Raw genomic sequence first — 23,983 nt, forward strand, 5'->3', positions numbered from 1 at the left:
TTGAGAACAAAATATTCAAATTATCCAATTATCTAATGACTTTTAGGCTACAGAACAGAAAATACAGAAATTCCTCTAGGTTTAGTATTTAACATTTAGGACTAGCTTCCTGCAAGCTTTTTCTCTTCAGGATACACTGAACACCTCTGCCCTGCATGTGGTTTTGGTGACGGTTATCTAGATATGCAAAAGCAGATTTGATTCCCACTCTGTTTATTCACAAAGGCTGTGTGTAGAGCTTTGAAGCCAATCTTTGTGTCTGGACCCAGGCTGTGCTTCGGTGTTGCAAGTTCAGTAGAATCATAGAATCGTCAGGGTTGGAAGGGACCTCAAGGATCAGCTAGTTCCAACCTTCCTGCTGTGGGCAGGGACACCTCCCACTAGATCAGGTTACCCAGAGCCACATCCAGCCTGGCCTTAAGAACTTCCAGGGATGGGGCTTCCACCACCTCTCTGGGCAACCTGTTCCAGTGTCTCACTACCCTTATGGTGAAGAACTTCTTCCTTGCGTCCAGCCTGAATCTCCCCACTTCCAGCTTTGTTCCATTCCCCCTAGTCCTATCACTACCTGATATCCTAAAAAGTCCCTCCCCAACTTTCTTGTAGGCCCCCTTCAGATACTGGAAGGCCACAAGAAGATCACCTCAGAGCCTTCTCTTCTCCAGACTGAGCAACCCCAACTCTCTCAGCCTGTTCTCAGAGGAGAGGAGCTCCAGCCCTCTGATCATCCTTGTGGCCCTTCTCTGGACACGTTCCTGCACGTCCAGATCTTTCTTGTAATAGGGGTTCCAGAACTGGACGCAGTACTCCAGATGGGGTCTCACAAAAGTGGAGTAGAGGGGGAAAATCACCTCCCTTGACCTGCTGGCCACACTTCTCTTGATGCAGCCCAGGATATGTTTGGCTTTCTGGCCTGCAAGTGTACAAGTTCAAAGGAAAGCCAAGACCCATTTGGCAGCAGTGGAGCTACTGCAGCTAATTTTCCCATCAGTTGGAGTCTTACAGCCCTACATACTGCTGCATAAACCTTCCCCCTCTTTTGTCACAGTCTCACCAACACACAGAAATGTACAGAAACTCCCTGATGGGCAGGGCCAGGGGTTTGCTTCTCCCTAGTCTTCAGTTTCTGGAGGGCTTGCAGAAAATTAGTCCTGGGCTCTCTAGTTCAGCATATGAGTTCAACACTTGTTACAGGGGAGATAGATGGGCAGTCAGACAAGATGACTTCATCAGTATCCTTTCTCTTGGAAACTTGTCCATAAAGGAAATCAATCTTGCTTGTTGGTGCTGTGTGGCAGGTCAGTTGGAAATGAAAGTTGCTTTGACCTCAAGATTGCTCACTTGCTTAAATGAAAGAAGATGATGTCTTATGGTTGTGTTCCTCATCATAAAATCGCCTCTACTCTTAGCACTAATTGGTAAATTCGTCAGAGGTGGTGAAGAGATTGATCTCATCTTGATGACTTGATGATCTTATAGGTCTTTTGACTTGATGATCTTAGAGGTCTTTTCCAGCCAATGTGATTCTGTGTTCCCACATTCCTTATCCAAAGCAGGGCTGATGGGGCAATTAGAGCCAAAACAGGAGAGCCTCATTCTGTTAGTGTTAAGTACAGGAGGATCATGATGATGAGTTACAACAGCCTGTAATTCCCTTCAGTTCCCTAGAGAAACTGTTGATGATCAGACACACAGTGCCCAATGTGTTAGATCCACAGCCTTCTACTCCTACTATGTTTTCAGAACGCTTCAGTGCTGTTTATGGGATTGTGATGACTTGCAAGCTTCTGTAAACAGTTGGTTTGTAGCTCTCTGATACTTTCAGTACCTTCATTCATCTTGAACCTTTAATGATAGTGATTAACAAGGAAGAATTTAAACAGTAGGTGCGATGGAGATGCAGTCCCTGTGTGTTGTATGCATTTGCATGGAGTCACAATGAGTGGGGAATGGCAGCACTGGTCACAAATCTGCTGCTTTTTTTTTTTTTGCAGGGTGATCAGACAGCGCTGCACCGGGCAGCTGTTGTAGGGAACACCGATGTTATAGCCACTCTGATTCAAGAGGGGTGTGCTCTGGACAGGCAAGACAAGGTAACAGGCAAAGGCAAAGCCCTGTGGGATGGCAGCCTTGGTAGCCAGTAGTGTTAAGGTCTCAGAGAGAAAGTTATGGTTTATAGTCCTGAATAAGTACCTGATCTTTTGAAAGTTATTGGAACGGTTACATTGGGGGGAAAAAAGCTGCAACATCTTTTTAATATAAGTTACTGTTGTTGTTCTTATTATTATCATCATCATCATTATTATTGTCATTATTATTATAATTAAGCCAGGCCAGATGGGGCTCTGAGCAACCTGATCTGGTGTGAGGTGTCTCTGCCCATGGCAGGGGGCTTGGAACTAGATGATCCTTGAGGTCCTTTCCAAACCTTGACAGTTCTATAATTTGAAGATGATGATGATAATTATTTTATATCAGACTAATAGTTCAAAAACTTGAGGAGTCTGTTCTCAGTTTATTAAAGGAAAAATTAAAGAAGTGTATAAAGATGTTATACCTTACACAAGACACTGAACAGTTCCCCTTGATTATGCCAGAAATGGGGAATCTCAGGCTGTAAATTTAGTCTGGGAGTAAATAAATCTAATTCCAAGTTCCAAACAAAAAAGATCACAATGTTTTTACCCACTTCTTAAAAGAAAATAGAAAATAGTCTAGTAGGAAAGGACAATGTCTTGGTTTTGAAGGGGGCAAGTGGGGCCTGCAGCTGCTGCATTTTGACTGTAGCATTACTCTGTATGTGACCACAGGTCTAACCTTCTCACTTATGTGTGTGCTCTTCAGGATGGGAACACTGCTCTCCATGAAGCTTGTTGGCATGGATTCAGTCAGTCTGCCAAAGTGCTCGTTAAAGCAGGAGCCAATGTTCTTGCCAAGAACAAGGTGAGACCCGTGGAGAAGCTTTCAGTGGTGTAAGGTGGCTGATTCTGAGCACTGGAGATTTCTGGTCATGGCATTTCTCAGTGGATGGGGGACCAGCTCCTAGTGGGTCTTTTTTCTTCCTTTTTTGCATTTATTATGCCTAAATGTTTCCTCCACAGGCATTAGGAAATTCCTATTTTGGCAGCTGATGCAGGAGGACCTCAGTAGTAGTACATTGAATGATACATTAATTACAGCTGAGCAACACTGGCATTCCCCTGGAAATCTCCATGGTGCTCTAATTTATACCAAGCAGATTCATGGTGACTGGTGAGATTTAAAGTGAAAATGAATTGTATTAATAGGAAAATGGCAGTCAAAATCCTTTTTCCCCCTCCCCCCTTTTTTTCTTTCTAGCAATTAAGCAACAAAAGGGAACATAAGCCACAGAGAGGGGGAAAAAGTCTTATGGCAGAAAGTTCTTCCTAATATATGAGCATAGGCTCTTACCAAAATCTTGTAAGAAACCTGGATTATGTTCCTTTTGATATTTGTAATACCTTGAGAGGAATTTAGAGGAAAGAATAACAAAGCAAGGAGTCTTAGTTCTGTTCTAGTTGTAATACCTGTGGGAGACTGCATTTCACTAAATCACAATGGGATAGTCTAGGAAATGGAGGTAGCAGCTTATGGTGTGTGCTGAGGCAGGGTTTGGACCTCTGTGCTGATGGGGTGGTCAGATTGCACAGTTGGCATTCTGTCCTCTGTTACAGGTGGGAAGGCTTTGGGATGGCTTTATGTCATCTCTGAGCTTTTTTTTTATTTTGGGGTAAACGTGTCTCTAAAACAACAACTGAAATAGATTATGGAAGAAATGAGACAGCTGGCCAAGGTCTTAAATTTTGAGCCAAAAGGCACATTGCCTGGGCATCATGTTTCTCTGTGTGTGTATGCCTGCAGTACACACATGACTATCTTCCTACAGTTGTGGTCACTTTGTGGTATGGAATGGCATCAACTTTTATATTATTTTATGTGTATTCCTTCTTTTATATTGCTCCCACTTCCAATTTTTATTTTCTGTAATTGCTTTTGCTGTAAAATTCACCTAGATTTGCTTTGAAGGAACTTCCCATGCTTCTCTTTCTGTTCTTGTGAACCCTTACACTCCTATCTCTGGACATGCTTGTCTCTGTCTGTGCTTCTGTACAAAGGTGTGGGCTTAAGATGCAAGTCTGGTTACCCTGCATGCTTGGATGCCTCAGGGTATTAGAAGATTTAGCTTACAACACAGCATCTGTCAACTGGAGACAACCTCTATTCTCATAGAATAGCTCAGCAGGGTTGATGTCTGAAATATGATTGGCAGACTTTAATACTGCATGAGCATCTCTTGCACTGGTCTTTGATGTCCTACCAACACAATCCTCTCTCCCTTTGCATTTCACTGTTAGGGTGGTTTTTAAAGGACAGGATCTTTTCTCAGGACGGGCTGAAAAATGTGGGAATTGTGCATGCACACAGACACAGACACAGACACACACATGCTTTTACCACTTTTGATTTCAAGAAAAATGAAGAACTTAAATCTCCTTAATCCCAAAATGGTTTCTTTGGTCTCTCAGCTTTTTATATTACTGACAACAAGGCATAATCTTTGACAGTTTTTCTGGCAGCCAGGGCTGAGTGCCATGTGCAGGAATACTCTGCAGGCTGGATGGGCCAGACACAGACTGCTAGATTTACCAAGCCCTGCTAAGCAGCAGAAGATGGGAGCAATTTAACTCTGTATTTTTTGTAGCTCCTGCTTAATATCTGCTGGGACTGCTTGGGGGATGCTTGTACAGATGCACCTCTCACAGCACAGCAGCTCGAACACAGCATATAAGAGAGCAATGCAATTGAAGACAGCTTCTGTATTAAGTGAGCTGCAGAGGCCAGAAAGGGTGTCTGAAATTTTAAAGACAAGTCAGCACCTAAGGAATGGGACAACACATGGGTAAACCACATGAGCAGCTGTATTCCTCCTGTGCAGCAATCACCCTGGAGAAGCAGTTTATTTTGAGGCAAGCTGTCTTAATAAAAACTCCTTTGCTGTGATAGATCATCCTGTGAGATCAGTTTTAGCCTTCTCTTTAGATCCTCCCTCAATCTGTACATTTCAGTAAAGATTCAGTAGACCAGTGAAGACCTCCCAAATCAGTACAACTCAGAAGCTGGTGAGAGATTGGTTACCCATGGAAGATGATCCAGATGAACTTGCTCTGTCAGCCCTGACCCCAAGCACCAGCACCATGATACCTCCCAGCACTGAAGACCTCGCCCAGCACCTGCTGCACAGGATCTCTCAGCCTTCCCACCAGAGTCAACCTTGCAAACAGCAAATGATAAAGACATTGCAGAGGCTTTTCAGAGAGAAACCCATGAGGGAAAAAATTAACACTTAAATGCAGTTTAGATGAGAAAGAAAATGTTCATGTCTGCCACAGCTTAGAGACGACAAGTCTGTAACTTGGAATCAAAGACCTAAGACCAGATCTAAGAGTTGTCTTTTTGTAGTTCAAACCCTGCAGCTTTGATCTTTGTCTTGAGAGCATGAGGGATTAATTAAAGGCTATAATCAAGGTGAACAGGCAGCCTAGTGAGCATGGGAAACCTTTTTCACCTGAGGTGATTTAATTTCTAGCTCCCACAAACTGAAATCCTCCAAAGACTTACAAGCCAACGAAAGCCAGATGCTGCCGGAAGAACTTGTCAGACCAATGAAATCCTTCATGATCTTAAACAGACAGTACACAAGCAAACTCTTCTTTGATTTCTGTCCATAAAATTGGCAGGTTTACTTCCTTCAGGAACCTTAGCATGTTATTCTCTGGGGTTTGGGTGGCTGTGTTTTCTCCTTCTCATCTTGGCTGGAGAATGGCATGATTTTTGAATGCTGAAGCTTCTTGATAGCTTAAAATCTGTATCTTGCCCTGTGAGAGCACCTACAGACCCAGCCAGGCTTGGAGCTGTTTTTTGTTATGACCATAAAGAAACTAGTCATTGTGACCCTTGTCTGCCCAACTCTTCAGCAGCTGTGGCCAGCTTTGCTTGAGATCAGAAATGCTGCCCCATGGCAGCATGTTTCTTTGTGTGTGTGCAGGGGGCAAACCTAAAACACAACAATTACAGTTCTTTAAATGAGCTGCTTGACAACAATGAACCAGACAATTTCTAGAGTCTTTGCTTCCTTCAAACAGGTTTAACCAATGCAGATATCATTAGACTGTCCCATTTCTGCCTTTACTATATCCCATATAAGTAAGTTCCTCATGTGGGTGTTGAGGCACTGGAGCAGGCTGCCCACAAAAGTTGTGGAGGCTCCAAGCCCAGAACTGTTCCAAGGCAGATTGAAAGGCCTTGAGCAACCTGGTCTAATAGAGGTGTCCCTGCTTATGGCTGGGGTGTTGGAACTAGGATGATCTTTAAGGTCCCATCCAACCCAAACTATTCTATGATTCTATTCTATTCTATGAGTCTATAATATCCAGGATGAAAAAGGTTTTTTCAGTATCCAGGTTCACTCATCTTATAATTTTGGGATAATAACAGCAACATTTCCCACCCCTGGGTGGATCTTCTTGTGGGAAGACCTGTGAGGTTTTAATTTTTAATGCCTGTATCCAATTTCTAAATGTTTTATATTTTCCTATATTTCTCCAAGGCAGGTAACACACCTCTTCACCTGGCTTGCCAGAATAGCCATTCCCAGAGTACTCGTGTTTTGCTACTTGGGGGATCTCGAGCAGACCTCAAAAATAATGTGAGTTTTGAAAAGAACATGCTCATTTTCCTGTGCCTTTGTTATGGACTTATTGCTTTAAATTGTCAGCATTGCTCAGAAATGCTTTAAGCTGTGGTTTTTGTTATAAATGCCATTGAAAAAACCCTCAACAAATCATAGGAATGTATCCATAGGAATGGTTCTGATAGGACTGAGTGATGCACTGCCTGTACCCATCTACTGAGTCAAGATGGAAGGTGTAAAAGAGGGTTTTGCACTTGCACAGACTGAGGCAGCTGGTCCTTTGCTGCTTTTCAGGGTCCTGATGGCCTGGCCTGTACACCATAGTGCAATTCTGTTAAAGGCCTCCTCTCCCAAAAAGATGGAAATCTGAGTGCCACACTTATGCCAGAGTGGTTGAAGTCTTCAGACCTGCCCTCACTGAGACACATAATATATACTGTGTGTCAGTCTGTCGAATGAGGCAGTTTCAAAGTGACTTCAATTTCAGACAGTTCTCTTGTTTTATAGTGGATCTGGCATGACAAAGGGATAAGAAAAAGGCAGAGAGATGTTTTTGTCCATGCTCGATAACAAGGAGGAACAGATGCACATAGGAGTGGAAACCTGTGGGGCTCTGCTCCCAGTCCAATCTGCAGATGTGCCACCCCTTGTGGGAACACTGCTCTGCCTTCCACTCTTCATGTTTTCTTCATTATGTGCAACACTGAGTTGAGCTTCCAAATCACATTGGTTTTGCAGTTCAGAATAACGAATTTAATGTAAAAATGTAATTCAGGTTTTGCAGTGAAGTAAACCAGCATTTTATAATTGCAGTATTACCCCACAGGAGTCAAAGAATTTGTATCCCCACCTTGCCAGACCCCAGCTCTTGCTAAACTTTCCCACCCATGAGAGTAGATTTTGTCCTGCAGAGAAGAGAGCATCACTCAGTGTTTGGTGGCTGTGTGTGGCATTTACTGCTCTTTTTTGGTTTAAAAGGTTTGGTTTCATCCCTGAACACCATGACAAGCACAAGCTTTCTTACTGCGATTACATGCTCAGAGCTTTGTTTCTGTTTGCAGGCAGGAGATACCTGTCTGCATGTGGCTGCACGTTATAATCACTTGCCCATCATTAGGGTGCTGCTCAGTGCTTTCTGTTCTGTCCATGAAAAGAACCAGGTCAGTGCATGAAGCTCGTTGTGACTCTGTGCCCCATGCAGGTGGCTAGTTGTTGGGAAGAGGGATTCCTGCCCAAGCAATCCCACTTCACTCTGTGTTTCAGTGTACCTCCAAGTGCCTGAGCTTCTAGGAACAGCCTCAAAGTAATGGCGTTTCATTGGTTTGTTATTTTGCCATCACATTTGCATCATTTCTGTAAAGCATTGCCTGTTTCTGAGGTTCTGCAATTGTGTGTTGGGGTAGAAAGAGGGTTTCTGACAGAGGCAGTAGCATAGGGTTAAGAGTTGATGCTCCTAGGTCCTAAGCAGTTCAGTACACACTGGACAAGAAATCCAGTATTTGGATGGGGGCTCATTTGCTCCTCTGTAGCTAGGATTTAATGATCCTATGGCCATTACAGAGATATTGTGATGCAGAGCTCAGGTTCTCCAGAAGTGCAAAATTCTTCAGGAATACTTTTCCTTGCTGCATTTTGCTGCAGGGGGAATGAAAAAGACATGAAAGTGGGGAAAAAGTATAGTTTAAATTCAAAGTAATGATCAGTCTAACCTAATCTTAATCATCCATAGTTGTCTTATAGGGGAGTAATTGATTGCTGTACTTACAGCATAGCCTGGTTGGGTGATAGGAGGGAGTTGATTTAGCACATTGAAACGTGTTAAATCTGCTAAATAAGTAGGTTGTGTGGGGCTTAACCACATAGTCTCATGGTCCTGGGAAATTTTCCATGTGTAGTTGAGCATCATCAAGATGTTTTCTGATCTGCACATTTAATCTTCTTTCTTAGATGTAAGATATTATAGCAAACAAAATGGGTGTCAGCATGTTAAATTTACTATGTAATTTTATTTGGAAATTAGATTTTTTAACTTGCAAAATGAACTACTGAATATTAACTAGCATGAGTTTGGCCCAGAGAGGCACCACTTGCCTTCATTCCCCAACACTACCCAAAGTTGCTCCAGATCTGCACATATAATGATTTTATTTATGGATACACCTCATCCCAGTTAGCAACAAGGAATAGATTTCACAGAATCACAGAAACATTCAGGTTGGAAAAGCTCCTCAGAATCACCAAGTCCAACTGGATAACCCTACTCTACAGAGTTTAGCCCTAAAGCATATCCCCAAGCACCAAATCCAATCCACCTTTAAACATATCCAGGGTTGGTGACTCCCTGGGCAGCACATTTCAATGCCTGACCACTCTTTCCATGAAAAAATGTTTCCTAATCTCCAGTCTAAACCTACCCAGTTGTAACTTGAGGCCATTCCCTCTTGTTCTGTCACTAATTCCCTGTGAGAAGAGACCAGCAGCAGCCTCTCCACAAGGTCCTTTCAGGTAGTTGTAGAGAGCAATGAGTTCTCCCCTCAGCCTCCTCTTTTCCAAACTAACCATCCTCAACTCCTTCAGTCGCTCTTCATAAGATTTATTCTCCAGGCTCTTTCCCAGCTTCCCCTAGTCTCAGGGAGATGTAATTTTCTGTAGGCAAAATACAAGGCAAAGGGGCCAGGAGAGCAACGTATACACGTGTCCATTCTCCCTTTAGCAGCTGCTGGCTTTGTTGCTGGTGCCCAAATCTGATCACAGCTGTCTTCACCTTGCTGCAGTAGGACAAGGGCAGGGCAGTGTGTTAGTGCTGGACCCAGATTGCCCCCTGGCTTTGGTCCCAAACCTGTTTTTCTTGAGGAATTTCATTAAGAGAACATCAGCCATCTCGCTGCTGGTAGTTCTCAGATTTTTGAGTAATCTGAGACATGACCACCTGCACACCAAAGAATTGAACCTGCAACAACAAAACAAAACAAAACAAAAAAAAAGAAAGAAAAAAAAAAGAAAGAAGAAGGGAAAAGAGAAGGCTGTGGTGGGGAAACCGGTTCTGCCCTCAGATGTTGTGTCTGTTTGCTGGCAGTAGAGCTGGGCTGTCTCCAAGCTGTGCAATGTGTCACTTGGTTTAGTCAAACCAGATTACCAGGACCCCAGCTGCATTTCTCAAAACCAGGCTGAAATAGCTCCTTGTCCCCTCCTGTCCCCTTCCTCCCAACTCTGTTTGGTTGACCAGGTCTTATTTAAGCTCAGTTGCTGCATCAGTAAGTGTAGGGCTTTTGACCTCTGAGCATCTTTTAGGAAAGGGTGATTTCTGCAGGGTGAGAGCCAAGGACTCTCTGTAACACAGTTGTTTTCTGCTTTCTAACTTGCAGGCAGGGGATACGGCACTCCATGTAGCTGCTGCTCTAAATCACAAGAAGGTGGTTAAGCTGTTGCTGGAAGCAGGGGCTGATGCATCTGTTGTCAACAATGTAAGCAGGATGTGGAGTTTCTATGGTGTTTTGCTTTCATGCAGACTCTCTACAACACTTTTCATAGTGTTGGTAGGAAATGTGTAGGTGTTAGAGTTGAATTAAATCTGGATAAATGAATGCAGTTAGTCACATTACTCTTGTGCACAGAGCATGTACTAACCTTACCTGGAGAAATTCCACATTTCTAGTCGCTTATGTTTTTTTGGTTTTTTTTTTTAAGGAAATACTATTTTTGTTTTCCTCTCAGGCAGGTCAGACCCCTCTAGAGGTTGCCAGACAGCACAATAACCCTGAGGTTGCACTCCTCCTCACTAAAGCATCACAGGTATGTTATAAGTCTCTCCCCAGCACACACACACACATGCACATGGAACTGAGGTCAGTTGACCTTGAGAGGCCACATCCCCTTGTCCTTATCCTTCTGCTGTGAAAGGTGCCTGCATTTGCTGGTATTGTGTGCTAGCTTCAGGTCAGTTGACATGGAGCCTTTCATCCCCACAGCCCAGGCAGGTGTGCAGATTAAACCTCAGCATTAAGTGCTGTCAGAGGTTCCACTGAGGCTGGGGCAGCCAGAAGCAGTAATGCCTGGCCCAGGTATTAGAAAGCTGTGCTGTACCTGAAAGCTCCTGGGTTGTGTCACTCTGCTGCCTGTCTCAAACATGTCCTATCCCTAGAATGGTTGCTCACACTGAAGATGATTTGATAATGGAGACAAAATGTCCTTTCCAGAGCCTGCTGCCAGGTGTGAAATGCTACAACACTCCTCAGGCCAGAAGGCATGTGGGACAATTCTGTATTCTGGTATAAGATCAGGTGCAATCCCTGCCCAGCTCCTCCTTGTCACCTGTGTGTGGTAAGGGCTGGGCTTGGATTGGAAACCAGCCTGAGGACACAGGAGGAGGAGCTCACCCCTCCAGGGAACAGCAAAGTGCCCTGGTAGACTTAGCTCAGTGGTGGTGTGTTTTCATGGCTACACACACTGACATTGCTTGTCCCAGCAGCATCCATCTGGCAGTGCACTCTCCTTTATCCATTACCTTTTAGATAAAGTTGAGAAAGGCCTGCTCCATGATTTGGCTTCTGTGATAGTGTGGTGGGTTGAAAATTCCCCCCAACATAAAATTGCCAGACCAGCTCAGTTGGAAGCAAACAAAGCTGTATTTACAAGCAAAACTACAATCTAGAATGAAATGCAATTACTATGTACAAAATATACAATATTTACATATATTTACAGGTATTTACAATTGATAAACAGCATAAGAACTCCCCTGGACAAAACCAGAGGAGCTAATCGCTTCCCTTTCCCTGCCCCCTTCCCTCTACCCTTCTGTACACAAGGGACAAGAGAAAGAGCAGAGAGTTGTTTAAGATACTCAGCCCCAACAAAGAACACAGGCAAGGTCAGCAAAGCCAGCAGAAAGCACAAGTTAGTGTCTCCCAGAGCATGGAAGCTGAAAAGGGAGAGGGTTAATTTACCTTACTAGCCTTATGTTTATTATCTATCCAAGGGGATTGTTTAGAACTTATCATTATTTTCCTTTTTACATCCAGTGGTGATTTATTGACATTCTACCACTTTTTGTTCAAGATCTGTGGAAAATTTTCCAGGCATAGCCTGAAACTACCACAGGTAGGAAGGAGCATGACATCACTGAGTAACAGTGTGGTCTGCCTTCAGGTCTCACGCTTTAACCGTGGAAGAAGCCTGAGGAAGAAGAGAGAGAGACTGAAGGAGGAAAGGCGGGCTCAGTCGGTACCACGGGATGAAGTGGGACAGAGCAAGGTACAACAGGGCATTACCAGCTGCACCTGTGGTGAGAGGGTCTGTGAACAAAACACATCAGAACTCTTTGGAGCCATCACTTGTGCATGACCACAGCAGCTGTCTGAGGCATGCTTTGCTGCCCACTGATGTGTGCAGAGCAGCTTAAAGCTGGGAAGGTGAAGAAAAGGCACTTTCTTCCCATCCACCCCTGCAACTGCTCTGAGCTCCCTGTCTTTGCCTTGAGCAGGGCAGCATCTCAGCTGCTGACGACACGCCGAGCAGTGAGCAGCCACCGCAGAGGAAGAGCGACCAGAAGGATGAGCCTCAGTCAACCTCACCAGATCCCAGAGGGAAGAAGAGCAAAAAGAAAAAGCCAAAGGAAAAGGTATCAGTAGATTTAAACCAGCAGACAGAGCAGGGGTAGTTGTTGAGCCAGTAGCACCTGTGTCCTATTGGTATGTCCAGGCAGCAGCCCCACCGTGTCCATGGGGCAGACAAAATGGATTGCTAGTGAGGGAAATTTCTGCTGTTGAGGGTCACATGAAGCAGCTTTGTGTGGAGATCTGGTCATCATGCTGACAGGCACCAAGGCTGTGGCCACCCACTGCAGCTGGATTGGTGTTTCAATCTTTTTTTTGCCATAATTGTCACAATAGATTTGTCCTGTTCCCAGCAGGAATAGTTTACCAGGGGCGATGAACAGAGAAAGTGTTGTGTGTGCTTTTACACACACAAAAGAGCCACGAGGATGATTAGGAGACTTGAGCACCTCCCCTATACAGAGAGACTGAGAGCCCTGGGGCTGTTCAGTCTTGAGAAGACTGAGAGGGGATCTGAACAACGTATATAAATACCTGAGGGGCAGGTGTCAAGTGGAGGGGGCCAATCCCTTTCTGGTGGTGCACAGTAATAAGAGAAGGAACAATGGACACAAATTAGAACATAGAAGGTTTCACCTCAACATGATGAGAAACTTCTTTCCAGTGAGGGTGACAGAGCACTGCAACAGGCTGCCCAGAGAGGTTGTGGAGTCTCCTTCTCTGGAAGCTTTCAAAACTTGCCTGGATGCATTCCTGTGCAGACTACCCTAGGTGATCCTGCTCTGTCAGGGGGGTTGGACCTGATGATCTCTCTTCCAACCTCTAACATTCTATGGTTCTATGCAGGTGTCGGCACTCTCGGACCCCCTCTCCCCAGCTGATCAGCAGACACTCCCTCGGCCTCAGCAAAACCTGCCCAAGCACAGGAGTAAACACCACTGCTCCTCTCCACCTCCTCCCCATGAGGTCCGAGCCTACCAGCTCTACACTCTCTACCGAGGGAAGGATGGAAAGGTGATGCAGGTGAGCCCTGCACTGTGGTGGCAGGCACAGGGAGCAGTGTCTGGAGGTGGGGCACAGTCAGTAATGGTTACCTGCACTCTCAGGGCTGTGAAATCATAGCTGTAGACTTGTTTTCCTTGTCTGGGCTTCAGCTGCATTTTAGCCTGAAGAGTGCTGAGCAATAAGCTGGTTTTGTGTGTGCTCAAAGAAGACAAACTGAAGTAGTTCTGCTCTACAAAATATTTCCTATTTGGAGATGAGGCATGAACAGTGACTGGGAATGGCACTGGAACTTCTGACAGGAAATACAAAGAACATTTCCAAGGAAAAGAAATGAGAGCAGTGTGTGAGCAATGAAGCTACTACCCAAGCCAAGAGCCTGAGTAGGCTCCATGTGTTCTGGTTTGATTCTTTATTGCAATGTGTCTGTGGGGATTCTGGGGTTACTGGAGGCAGGAGCTGTAAAGAAACTGAGAATGAACCTGGAGTTACCAGCTCATGTGCATTTCCCAGAATTGTAGAGTCACAGAATCATTTTGGTTGGAAAACATCTTTGAAATCTTCAAATCCAACCTAGTGGACAGCAAGTTAACAATGGGACAGCAATGCGCCCTTGTATCCAAGAGGGCAAACTGCATCCTGGGGTGCATTAAAAAAAGTGTGTCCAGCAGGTGTCCTTGCCCTCTACTCTGCACTGGTGAGACCACACCTGGAATAATGTGTCCAGTTTTGGGCTCCCCAATTCAAGAGAGACAGAGACCTGCTGGAGAGAGTCCAACAGAGAGCTACGAGGATGATGGTGGGACTGGACATCTCCCCTATGAAGAAAGACTGAGAGAACTGAGGCTGTTGAGTCTGCAGAAGAGAAGACTGAGAGGGGATCTGATCAATGTCTATAAATACCTGAGGGGTGGGTGTCAAGATGTAGGTGCCAGGCTCTTTGCAGTGATGCCCAGCGATAGGACAAGGAGTAACAGGTAGAAGCTAGAACACAGGAGGCTTCACCTCAATGTGAGGAGACACTTCTTTATGGTGAGGGTGATGGAGCACTGGAACATGCTGTCCAGAGAGGTTGTGGAGTCTCCTTCTGTGGAGACTTTCAAAACCTGCCTGGATGTGATGCCCTAGGTGATCCTGCTCTGGCAGGGGGGTTGGACTCATGATCTCTGGAGGTCCTTTCCAACCCCTAACATTCTGTGATTTTTTTTTCCAGTTTATAGACTGGCATTTTAGTCATTTTCCGTTGCAAGTATTTACCATTTCATATTTATAAAAAATTATGAAAAAAAAGTTGGTGTTTTCTTAATCCTGCCCTCCTGTACCTCAGGGAGGTCAGTCCTTTCTTCCCTTAGCCTCTCACATCCATCCACCAGTTCTGCTTAGTCCCTTGCTGTAGTTAAGAAATTCAGCAGATTCTGAATGTCACTCAAGTCAGACTTCAAAGGTTTTACTGGGCATATTTTCCAACATCTTACTGTGTGATGCTTGAGGAATTTCCAGACAGGGGCATTATGGGATTATCCTAACAGCAGGCTTCAGGGAAGGATGGAGGACCTTTCATATGTTAAAAACACTATCTCCCTGCCCCTGGGACTGGATGGTAGGACGATGGGCCAGTAAGGAGGACTTGGAGAGCAGGAAGAAAGAGGCAGAGAGCAGATAGGATTTGTATACAAATCTAATCTATTCCCAAAGATGAGTTTAATAGAACCAGATTCCCTTACTGTATTTCCTGAAATGCATGGCCATCCTTTCCCCTGCTTTTTTTGCTCAACTGTCTGCTTTTATGCCTTCAAGGCCCTGAATATCAAACAGAATTTTTTAAGTACCTGTATTTCTGAGGCTTTCTAAAGTGCTCCACAAACTACCCACCTTCCCCAGCTTAAGGGAGTAACCCCCAATTTGTGGAGCAGCACTGCAGGGCCAGAGGAGAGAGGGAGGCTCCTCTGCAGACAGGTTCAGAGCAGCTGCTTTGGGCTCCTGACTCACCCTCCTGAAGAGCCAGTTTCTGCCTGTGGACTGCAGAGGACAGATAATCCTCATCAGCTGCTTCTTCATCTTTTTTCTGACCACCTTCCATCATTCTTCAGCAGTCTTGGCTAACCAGGGAGGTCCTGGTTGACTGGAGATGGGCAAATGTGACTCCCATCTACAAGAAGGGATGGAGTGAGGATCCAGGGAATTACAGTTAGCGAGACCATGGTGCCTTCTTCACTGAAGGAGTTACTGAAAACTGGAACAGGCTCTCCAGGGAGGTGGCTGAATCTCCATCCCTGGAGGTGTTTAAAAGATGCAGAGATGTGGTGCTGAGGGACATGGTTTAGCACCAGACATTGCAGAGTTAGATAAAGGTTGGACTTGAAAGATCTTTTCCAACCAAAGGGATTCTATGATTCCTTTCTAGTTTGTTCTTTTCCAAGTACTAGCCTGTTTGCTGAGCTACTGTAAGATGTTATCAGAAGGCTGTGATACAATACATGGTACAGAAGAACCCAAGACCAGCCCAGGGAGGCCGTGATAATGTTCAAAGTGCGACACAGAAAGTAAATGTTTACTCCCTCCTTTCAGGCACCAATAAATGGATGTCGTTGTGAGCCCCTGATAAATAAACTGGAGAATCAGCTGGAGGCAACGGTGGAAGAGATAAAAGCTGAGTTTGGGACAGTACAAGATAAGATGAACGTTAAGCTGGGCCAGATGGAAAGCAAAACCCAGCACCAAGTAAGACTGTGACCCAGAGGTGTGCTTCCCCACAGGACTATGAGATTTGAAGCTTAATGAATATTTTCATTGTCATGATTCGTTTATTGCTTCTTGTGTTGTAAAAACCAGCCTGAAATCTAACACCCCAGACTAGTGAACTGTGACATTCCACAAGGATCTAATGTTGCAAACTGGGGTCTTGAGAAAAACACAGTTAATGTGTTAAGTGGCTTCCAAGTGCTTCTTTAGACAATAGAGCGAAATGGCTTGAGGCCCCAAGAGGGAAACTTAGAAGATAAAAAGCAGTCCTACAGCTGCTCAGTTCATAATTGTAGAAATCCCTCTTGCTGACTTGTTTGCACTCAGATTCAAGATCCTCTGAAGTACTTCTTATTTTTAATGTAATTTTTATTCATTGGCAATGTTGTGACCGAACCTTTTCTAGTCATAGTCGAGAGCATTCCTAGCAATGGAGACTGACAGACAGAGTATGCTTTGTCTTCCATGCTTCACAGGTTAGGTTCAGCTTGGTTTTGCACGTGGTCACCTCAGCTAAGTGGTGTTTTTCTTCCACAGCTCCGTGTTTTAGACAAGCTGATGGCAGAGCGGCTGTCGGCAGAGAGAGCAGAGTGCCTTCAGCGCCTGCAGCAGCACGCCGAGCTGCAGAAAAGCCAAGGGGAGAAGCGGCAGGTAGGCCTGGCAGCAGGTAGGCCTGGCGGCAGGTAGGCCTGGCGGCAGGTAGGCTTGGCGGCAGGTAGGCCTGGCGGCAGGTAGGCCTGGCAGCAGGTAGGCCTGGCAGCAGGTATGCCTGGCAGCAGGTAGGCCTGGCGGCAGGTAGGCCTGGCGGCAGGTAGGCCTGGCAGCAGGTAGGCTTGGCGGCAGGTAGGCCTGGCGGCAGGTAGGCTTGGCGGCAGGTAGGCCTGGCGGCAGGTAGGCCTGGCAGCAGGTAGGCCTGGCAGCAGGTATGCCTGGCAGCAGGTAGGCCTGGCGGCAGGTAGGCCTGGCGGCAGGTAGGCCTGGCGGCAGGTAGGCCTGGCGGCAGCTGCTCCTGCTAGCCCAGAGAGGGCAGCTCAAGAGTTGCATTCCAACAGGCAGAGAGAATACTGGAGACTGATCTACACTGGTGAAATGGGCAAAAGAGCTTCAAAGACCAAATTATTCTTACCCAGCACCTTAATCTCTGACCCACATTTCTAAAGCTTTTGCATTAGAAATGGGGAATACAAAATCTAGTCACAGAATCACACAGTTGTCAGGGCTGGAAGGGACCCCAAGGATCATGTAGTTCCAACCCCCCTGCCCCGGGCAGGGACGCTTTCCACTAGATCAGGTTGCCCAGAGCCACATCCAGCCTGGCCTTAAAAACTCCCAGGGATGAGGCTTCCACCACCTCTCTGGGCAACTTGTTCCAGTGTCTTACCACTCTCATGGTGAAGAACTTCTTCCTGATGTCTAATCTAAATCTCCCCTCCTCTAGCTTGGATCCATTCCTCTTAGTCCTATCACTACCTGACACCCTAAAAAGTCCCTCCCCAGCTTTCTTGTAGCCCCTCTTCAGATACTGGAAGGTCACAATAAGGTCTTCTCAGAGCCTTCTCTTCTCCAGCTTGAAGAGCCCCAACTCTCTCTGCCTGTCCCCATAGGAGATGGGCTCCAACCCTCTGATCATCCTCATGGCCCTTCTCTGGTCACTCTCCAGTCCCACTGTAATAATTTGATTTGGTGGGTCTGAAGTGTGTGACCTGTAACAAAATAGCTTCTTTCTAACATAGTGTTTCCCAAAAATTCCTACTCTAAATTTTTACCAGTTGTGCTTTTCAGCTTATGCTGCATTGAAGACATCTAGAGGAACATCTGCAAATAGTAATGAAGGCTAAGATCTGTGTTGTTCCTTTTACCTCTCCTCCATTTGGTTGTGTGCCATGGGAATCTCTCCCTTCTCTGTCTGATCTTTTATTACCCCATGTATTAAAAGGCTTCAGTTCTTCCTTCTGACTTTAGCAACAAGTCACCATCACCAAGCTGTGTATTACTGCTGATAGGTTTTGTGTGCTTCTTCAACCAGCATCACAAGAATAATTGTTCCCATAGAGATCCAGCTCTTGCCCTTCTAGCTTCTGCAAAAACTAAATCTGTGTTTCTCCACTCTGGCAGGTAAAAAAAATACAACTGATGTTCTCATTACTGGTATTCTTAGAATCATAGAATTGTTAGGGTTGGAAGAGACCTCAAGGATCATCTAGTTCCAGCCCCCTGCCATGGGCAGGGACACCTCACACTAGACCAGGTTGTTCAGAGCCACATCCAGCCTGGCCTTGAAAACCTCCTGGGATGGGGCTTCCACCACCTCCCTAAATGGAATTCAGAAGTGCACTTTGTGCAGTAATATGCCATGACTTTTTGTAAGGTTGTTCCAAATCGGTGTTAAAAGGCTGGCAGCTGTGATAATCTTAGCATAAGCTGTTGATTAAGACACTGTGGCTAACAGCCACAAAGCACTTCTCTCCAAAGAAAAGGACTTGCCAAACTAAGGCAGCTTTAGTTTTTATTTCATAGTCAGAGACGTAAGTATTCTATTGGCTTCTGAACCTCTAGGCTTGTGCTCCATCTCCTTGTCTCTCCCTTTGAGAAATGAGATACATCAGGTGAACTGAAATTACCACGCTGTGGTATGAACTGCTGCTGTTCTCTTGGGTCTGATTGAAACAACTGGGAAAACTGGGCTGAGCTTTGCTGAAGGCATGGACTAAATGTCCCTGTGTGTTGGAGGGCCTGACCTAAATTCTTGATGTCATCTGAATAGGACAGTAAAAGAGCTGTTTTAAAGAGTAAAAGAGTGTTTTAAATGGCTACTGGCAAATGTCTCTCCAGCTGACAAATCTTGTGAAGAGCAACTGAAGGAGCTGGGCCTGTTTAGTTTGAAAAAGAGGAGGCTGAGGGGAGACCTCATTGCTTTCTACAACTACCTGAAAGGACCTTGTGGAGAGGCTGCTGCTGGTCTCTTCTCACAGGGAATTAGTGATACAAGAGAGAAAGGCCTCAAGCTGTGACTGTGTAGATTTAGACTGGAAATTAGTAAACATTTTTTCATGGAAAGAGTGGTCAGGCATTGAAATGTGTTGCCCAGGGAGGTGGTTGAGGCCCCAACCCTGGATGTGTTTAAAGGTGGTTTGGATGTAGTGCTTGGGTATATGCTTTAGGGATGAACCTTGTAGAGTAGGGTTCTAGGTTGGACTTGGTACTCCTGAGGGTCTTTTCCAACCAGAATATTTCTGTAATTCTGTGATATTAAGCACCTTTGCAATTTGAAAACTATTAGTAATTTATCATTTAGTGTAGAACCAAATGAACAGAGGCACAGCTTGGTAATGGTATAAAACTGTGTCCCAGAAGTGTCTGCTTTGAGTTTCGCTCTTAAAAAATGGCAGCTTTGACCACATGTGATGTTCCCTGCACTTACAAAGTACCATTGGCTGTATGATTAAACAAGCCACCCCCAACCAGAGGACTTAAGAGCTGCCTTTGAGGTAGCACATTCAAATCTAAGAGCTGGTAGCATGGACTAAAGCTAATGCATAGTTCTTCAGCTTTTCTCATTTGCAGTTCTTTAAATATTCCCATGGCAGCATGGCCAAGGAGTCTACTGGCTGCAGATACCCAGCTTGCTTCTCTTTGCCCCCACCACATGTCCTCAGTGGCCCAGGAATCATAGGAGTTAAACATGTAATAGGGACCTGTAATTTATAGTCTCTTTCTTATAGATGTCCTTGGTTGATGAGCTGAAGACTTGGTGCATGTTGAAGATTCAGAATCTGGAGCTCAAGCTTTCTGGAGATTCCAGGTCATCAAGACCAAAATCAACGTTGTCCACTTGTGAGTCTCTCACTGAGACCTTGGATACTGAGAACAACCCCCACAGTGCCAAGGACTGTAAAGCCAACCAGCCCATGCTGCAGTCAGAGGGCTCCCACCAGCATTCCTATATCACACTTCCAAATAGCCTCTCTGAAGATGGGGGAAGGAGCAGAGTCCAGATGCCAGAACAGAGCTTTGGGCAACATTTTTGCATTCAGCAAGATGGTGCATCAGGTACAACCTCATCAGGTATTTGGATGTCATTTTCAAAGGCAGCTAATTAACTGAGGAATACCACAGATATTAATTATGGCTGTGTGCTTTGCCCCATCCATATGGATAATGTCGTGGGATTAGAATAGACTTCAAGGCAGCCACTGGGAATAATTTAAGGCATGGTTGGGTGGAGCTCCACTGACTCTTCCTGGTGCTTCCTTGTCACTGTGTCTTTCAAGAAAAGTCCCTTGATGCACTGAATAACTCTGTTTTCTGAAATTTTTCCTGTTTCCCAGCTGGAATTGCTCCCACCCTGTTGCCTGTCAGGGAGCTGTGCAGATTATCCAAAGTCTGCTGAAGGAAATGTGTTGTATTTAGTGCTCTTCAGATGCACAGAACCTATCATGGCAGGGTGCAAGAGCATGAACTAATTTCCCTTGTTAGTATTCAAACTGCAGGGATATAGAATAAACCTCTCACTTTTTCCTCTTTTGTTGAACCAACGTCTGTTTAATTATTAGTTCATTTGACAAGAACAAAAATACCTGAGAACATTCAAGCCCTTTCAGGGATCGAGGCCACCCACAGATAGGGTTCAAGCCAACCTCTCTGTGCCTGTCTAGGGAAGCTTTTGAGTTAAAAAAGAGGCAGGCAGAATGGCCAAGTCTCCACAGCCACGGAGAATGCTAGCAAAAGCCCAGGGCTTCTGAACAAAATATGCTGTGTGCCCTCCAAAGCACTATGCAGAGTGAACAGACATGGGCATGGATACTTTGTCAGACTAGAAAGGCAGAAGAGCACACAGGACATCTTGTGGTAGCATGAGTGTGAGCTATGCTGCCTTAAACAGTTCAGAAGCATTAAAATGTGTTACCTCTGCAAAGTTAATGGGGCTTCAATGCCTGTGGAAGCAGGGAGAGTGGTCATAAATCCCACCAGGCTCTGGGAATCCAGCCTGATCTTTGTTACATGTCCTTCTGAGGAGGTGCCTTGACTGCTGTCAGTCTGTAGTCCTGCAGCTGCACTGCAGTGCCTCCCTGCCAGCTTTTCTCTTGTCATGACCCTTTATTGTATCACCTGATGGTGAAGATGCAATGAACTAATAAAAGCCTCTGCAATGCACTGGCAGCACGGTACATGAAATACCACCTTGTCCAGCTAACAGTGAGGGCTTATGAATGCTAAGACAAATGCCCAGAGCTTTTCTCAATATATTTGTGTCTGCTTTATTCTGTAGGTACAGAGCAACAGTTAGTTGTTGGCAGACCAGCCTCCTCTTCTGCCCCTGCTCAAGATGTCAGGCCAAAGGACAAAGCTGTTAGTGCCGGCACCTTCCACAGGTTCCAGCAGGAGCTGCCCTCCTCTGAGCCTTTGGGCTCCAAATTAAGACATGTTAAGGTTCAGGCTGCTTTGCAGCCCCTGACTGAACCTGCAAAGACTGAACCACAGAGCAGCTACTTCATCAACAAAGGAACTCAGACGAAGAAGTCCAGCAAAAGTGGGCAGTCGAGGCACAAAGCTCTGCACCACGCCGGGGCACATCAGAGCCAGGAGCAGCAGCCCTCTGCCCTGCCTGCAGGACAGCCTCCTGCCCCACCACCCAGAGACACCTCCCAGGCCCTGGAGATAACACAGTACTTCTTTGAGGCTGTCTCCACGCAGATGGAGAAGTGGTATGAGCGGAAGATAGAAGAAGCCCGCAGCCAAGCCAACCAGAAAGCGCAACAAGACAAAGCTGCGCTCAAGGAGCACATCAAGAGCTTAGAGGAAGAGCTCAGCAAATTAAGGACTAAGGTGCAGAAGGAGAGCTAGCATCTACCCAGCAGTGAAGGCAAGTGACAGGACTCCTTTTGGAACCTGCTGTACGGGAATCTGAAATGCTGACAGATAGATGTATTCACAGTGCCTGTTGCATCCAAACTAAAGGCTCTTTTCCTGGAATAGAAGTAACTCTGGGGACTCCAGAACCGAGGAGAATTCATATGCAGATTGTCCTGATGATAACGAGATGCTGCAGACTAGATCCTTCCTAGTGTCCATTCAATATTGCACTCTCAATTTCCAGGTGCTGCTTGAAACCAGACTGCATTAGGAACCACAACTGCTTTCTGAAAAGGGATGTTCCATGTTTCCAACCAGGTCATGTGTGGCTAGAGCGTGCCACTGAATGCTCTCTGTGAGCACATGGCCATACCAATACTGAAATCAATCCAGGAGGTTGGAGAGCTTTCAACAGAAATTCCTTAGTGATGAAGGGCTATCAGCACTATTTTAGATACTCCCCATGGCCTCTCTCTGTCCAGTGGAGAGAAGCCACAGAACCAACTCAAACTGCAGGCCCACACAGGTAACAAGACTCAGGCTTTCAGCTGGGAGAGGCCAGGTTCCCACGGTGGATCATCCCATTAGGTACGGGGCTTCACTTGCTACTTGGCTTTTCTTTTGGTTTTACATTATTAAAACAAACACTAAATTTGAATTGTCTTTTTGATAATGGTGTCCTGGTTGCAAAGCTTCTTGTAGTTACATGATTGTTGGGGCTCTACTCCAGTAATCTGACTGAGAAGTTTTTGTTTAGGTGATGGATGCCAAATATGTTCCCATAACCACATTCTACTTGTTAGATATAAATTTAGTATAATTTTCTTTCCCTCCAAGCAACTGAAGAATGTTGAAAAAGCCCTTCCCCTAAACAAGTGGGAGCTTGGTTCCCAGCACTCAAATGGTTCTTTTTCTGCAGAGTCAGGATTTTCTCCCAGACACCTCATCCAGACCATCATCTTTTGTTTTTCTGAAGGCTTCCTCTCCTTTTCCCCTTGTAACTAACTCTACAAGAGAGGCCAGGTTCTGGTAAGTCTGCACTTCTTAGGACTGGTTTCACAAACAGTCCCAGGAAATAAAATGTTGTCAAGTTCTAAAGGTTTTACAGATGTATTTTGTTGTAATATGAAAACTTACAATGACCAATTGTTGTCCAGGCTAACAGACTCCAAAGAAACTTGAGGCACTGTAACTTGTTGCATCTGCACTCCTTTAGGGTTTCCTCCTTATACCTCCGAGGAGGCTCCATCAGATTCTGTTAGAAAAATGTTCACTTAACAGATGGTGTTCACTGTTCAAAATAAATCAAACACAGGGCAGTGCTCTTATGCCAAGGAGAATGTTTTTTCCTGTTCTGAGGAGCCCTAAAATCAATACAAAATACTTTACAGTATTGAAGTCACTGTTGACTAATTAAGTTTTCATCTTCTTAGCAGATGTATAAAGCAAAGTGAATTGTATGATATATTTTTGAAGTTCTTATTAATGCACTCTCACAACAAGCAAAGTGTATCTGCAGTTATCCTAGTTTCATGGCTCTAACCTAGACACTTTGGTATGTGTACAGTTTTGTTTCAGCTGCTGTAGGAATGCAGAAGCATGCTACTGAAGTTTTGTATCATCTTGATAAAGTCAACGTTTTGCCAAGCAATTAAAGTGCAGTGTTGCTCAGAAGTCTGCAGTGTGATGTTTTCTAGACGGAGAAATGGGGACTGGTGACAAGCAGCAGCGTCTGTGAGGGGTTGGTACTGGGACCAGCACTGTTGAACATCTTTGTCAGAGATCTGGACAGTGGCAGCAAGCTTGTAGATGACACCAAGCTGTGTGGTGCAGCAGACATGCTGGAGGGAAGGGCTGACATCCAGAGGGACCTTGACAGGCTGGAGAGGTGGGCACAAGCCAACCTCATGAGGTTCAACAAGACCAAGTGCAAGGTCCTGCATCTGGTTCAGGGCAATCCCAAGCACAAGCCCAAGCACCTTGCCCCTCCTGGGCAAGGAGGAGCTCAAGAGGAGTTTCAAGGAGCAGGACTTGGGAGTGTCGGTTGCTCACGCTGAGGTTTTCAATGTGCACTTGCAGCCTGGAAGGCAGCTGTGTGCTGCGCTGCTACCAAAAGAAG

At 45.4% G+C, this 23,983-nt stretch overlaps 1 protein-coding gene across 4 annotated transcripts in view; it reads left to right on the forward strand.

Moving 5' to 3' along the window:
- ANKRD6 (ankyrin repeat domain 6) overlaps positions 1–21,855 on the forward strand; it is a 40,898-nt gene extending 19,043 nt beyond the window's left edge. Inside the window, exons 3-15 of one of the 4 annotated variants that reach the window (XM_054396430.1) lie at positions 1,995–2,093; positions 2,845–2,943; positions 6,629–6,727; positions 7,774–7,872; positions 10,078–10,176; positions 10,427–10,504; positions 11,861–11,965; positions 12,195–12,332; positions 13,114–13,290; positions 15,838–15,990; positions 16,549–16,662; positions 19,734–19,852; positions 21,273–21,855. In XM_054396430.1, the coding sequence (XP_054252405.1) occupies positions 1,995–2,093; positions 2,845–2,943; positions 6,629–6,727; positions 7,774–7,872; positions 10,078–10,176; positions 10,427–10,504; positions 11,861–11,965; positions 12,195–12,332; positions 13,114–13,290; positions 15,838–15,990; positions 16,549–16,662; positions 19,734–19,852; positions 21,273–21,855 (1,962 nt within the window). The remainder of the gene's footprint in view (positions 1–1,994; positions 2,094–2,844; positions 2,944–6,628; positions 6,728–7,773; positions 7,873–10,077; positions 10,177–10,426; positions 10,505–11,860; positions 11,966–12,194; positions 12,333–13,113; positions 13,291–15,837; positions 15,991–16,548; positions 16,663–19,733; positions 19,853–21,272) is intronic. The other 3 variants (XM_054396437.1, XM_054396445.1, XM_054396452.1) reach the window with 3 other exon arrangements.
- Positions 21,856–23,983: the final 2,128 nt, after the last annotated feature.

This window comes from Indicator indicator, chromosome 2, assembly GCF_027791375.1.
Source record: "Indicator indicator isolate 239-I01 chromosome 2, UM_Iind_1.1, whole genome shotgun sequence".
Lineage (NCBI taxonomy): Eukaryota > Metazoa > Chordata > Aves > Piciformes > Indicatoridae > Indicator > Indicator indicator.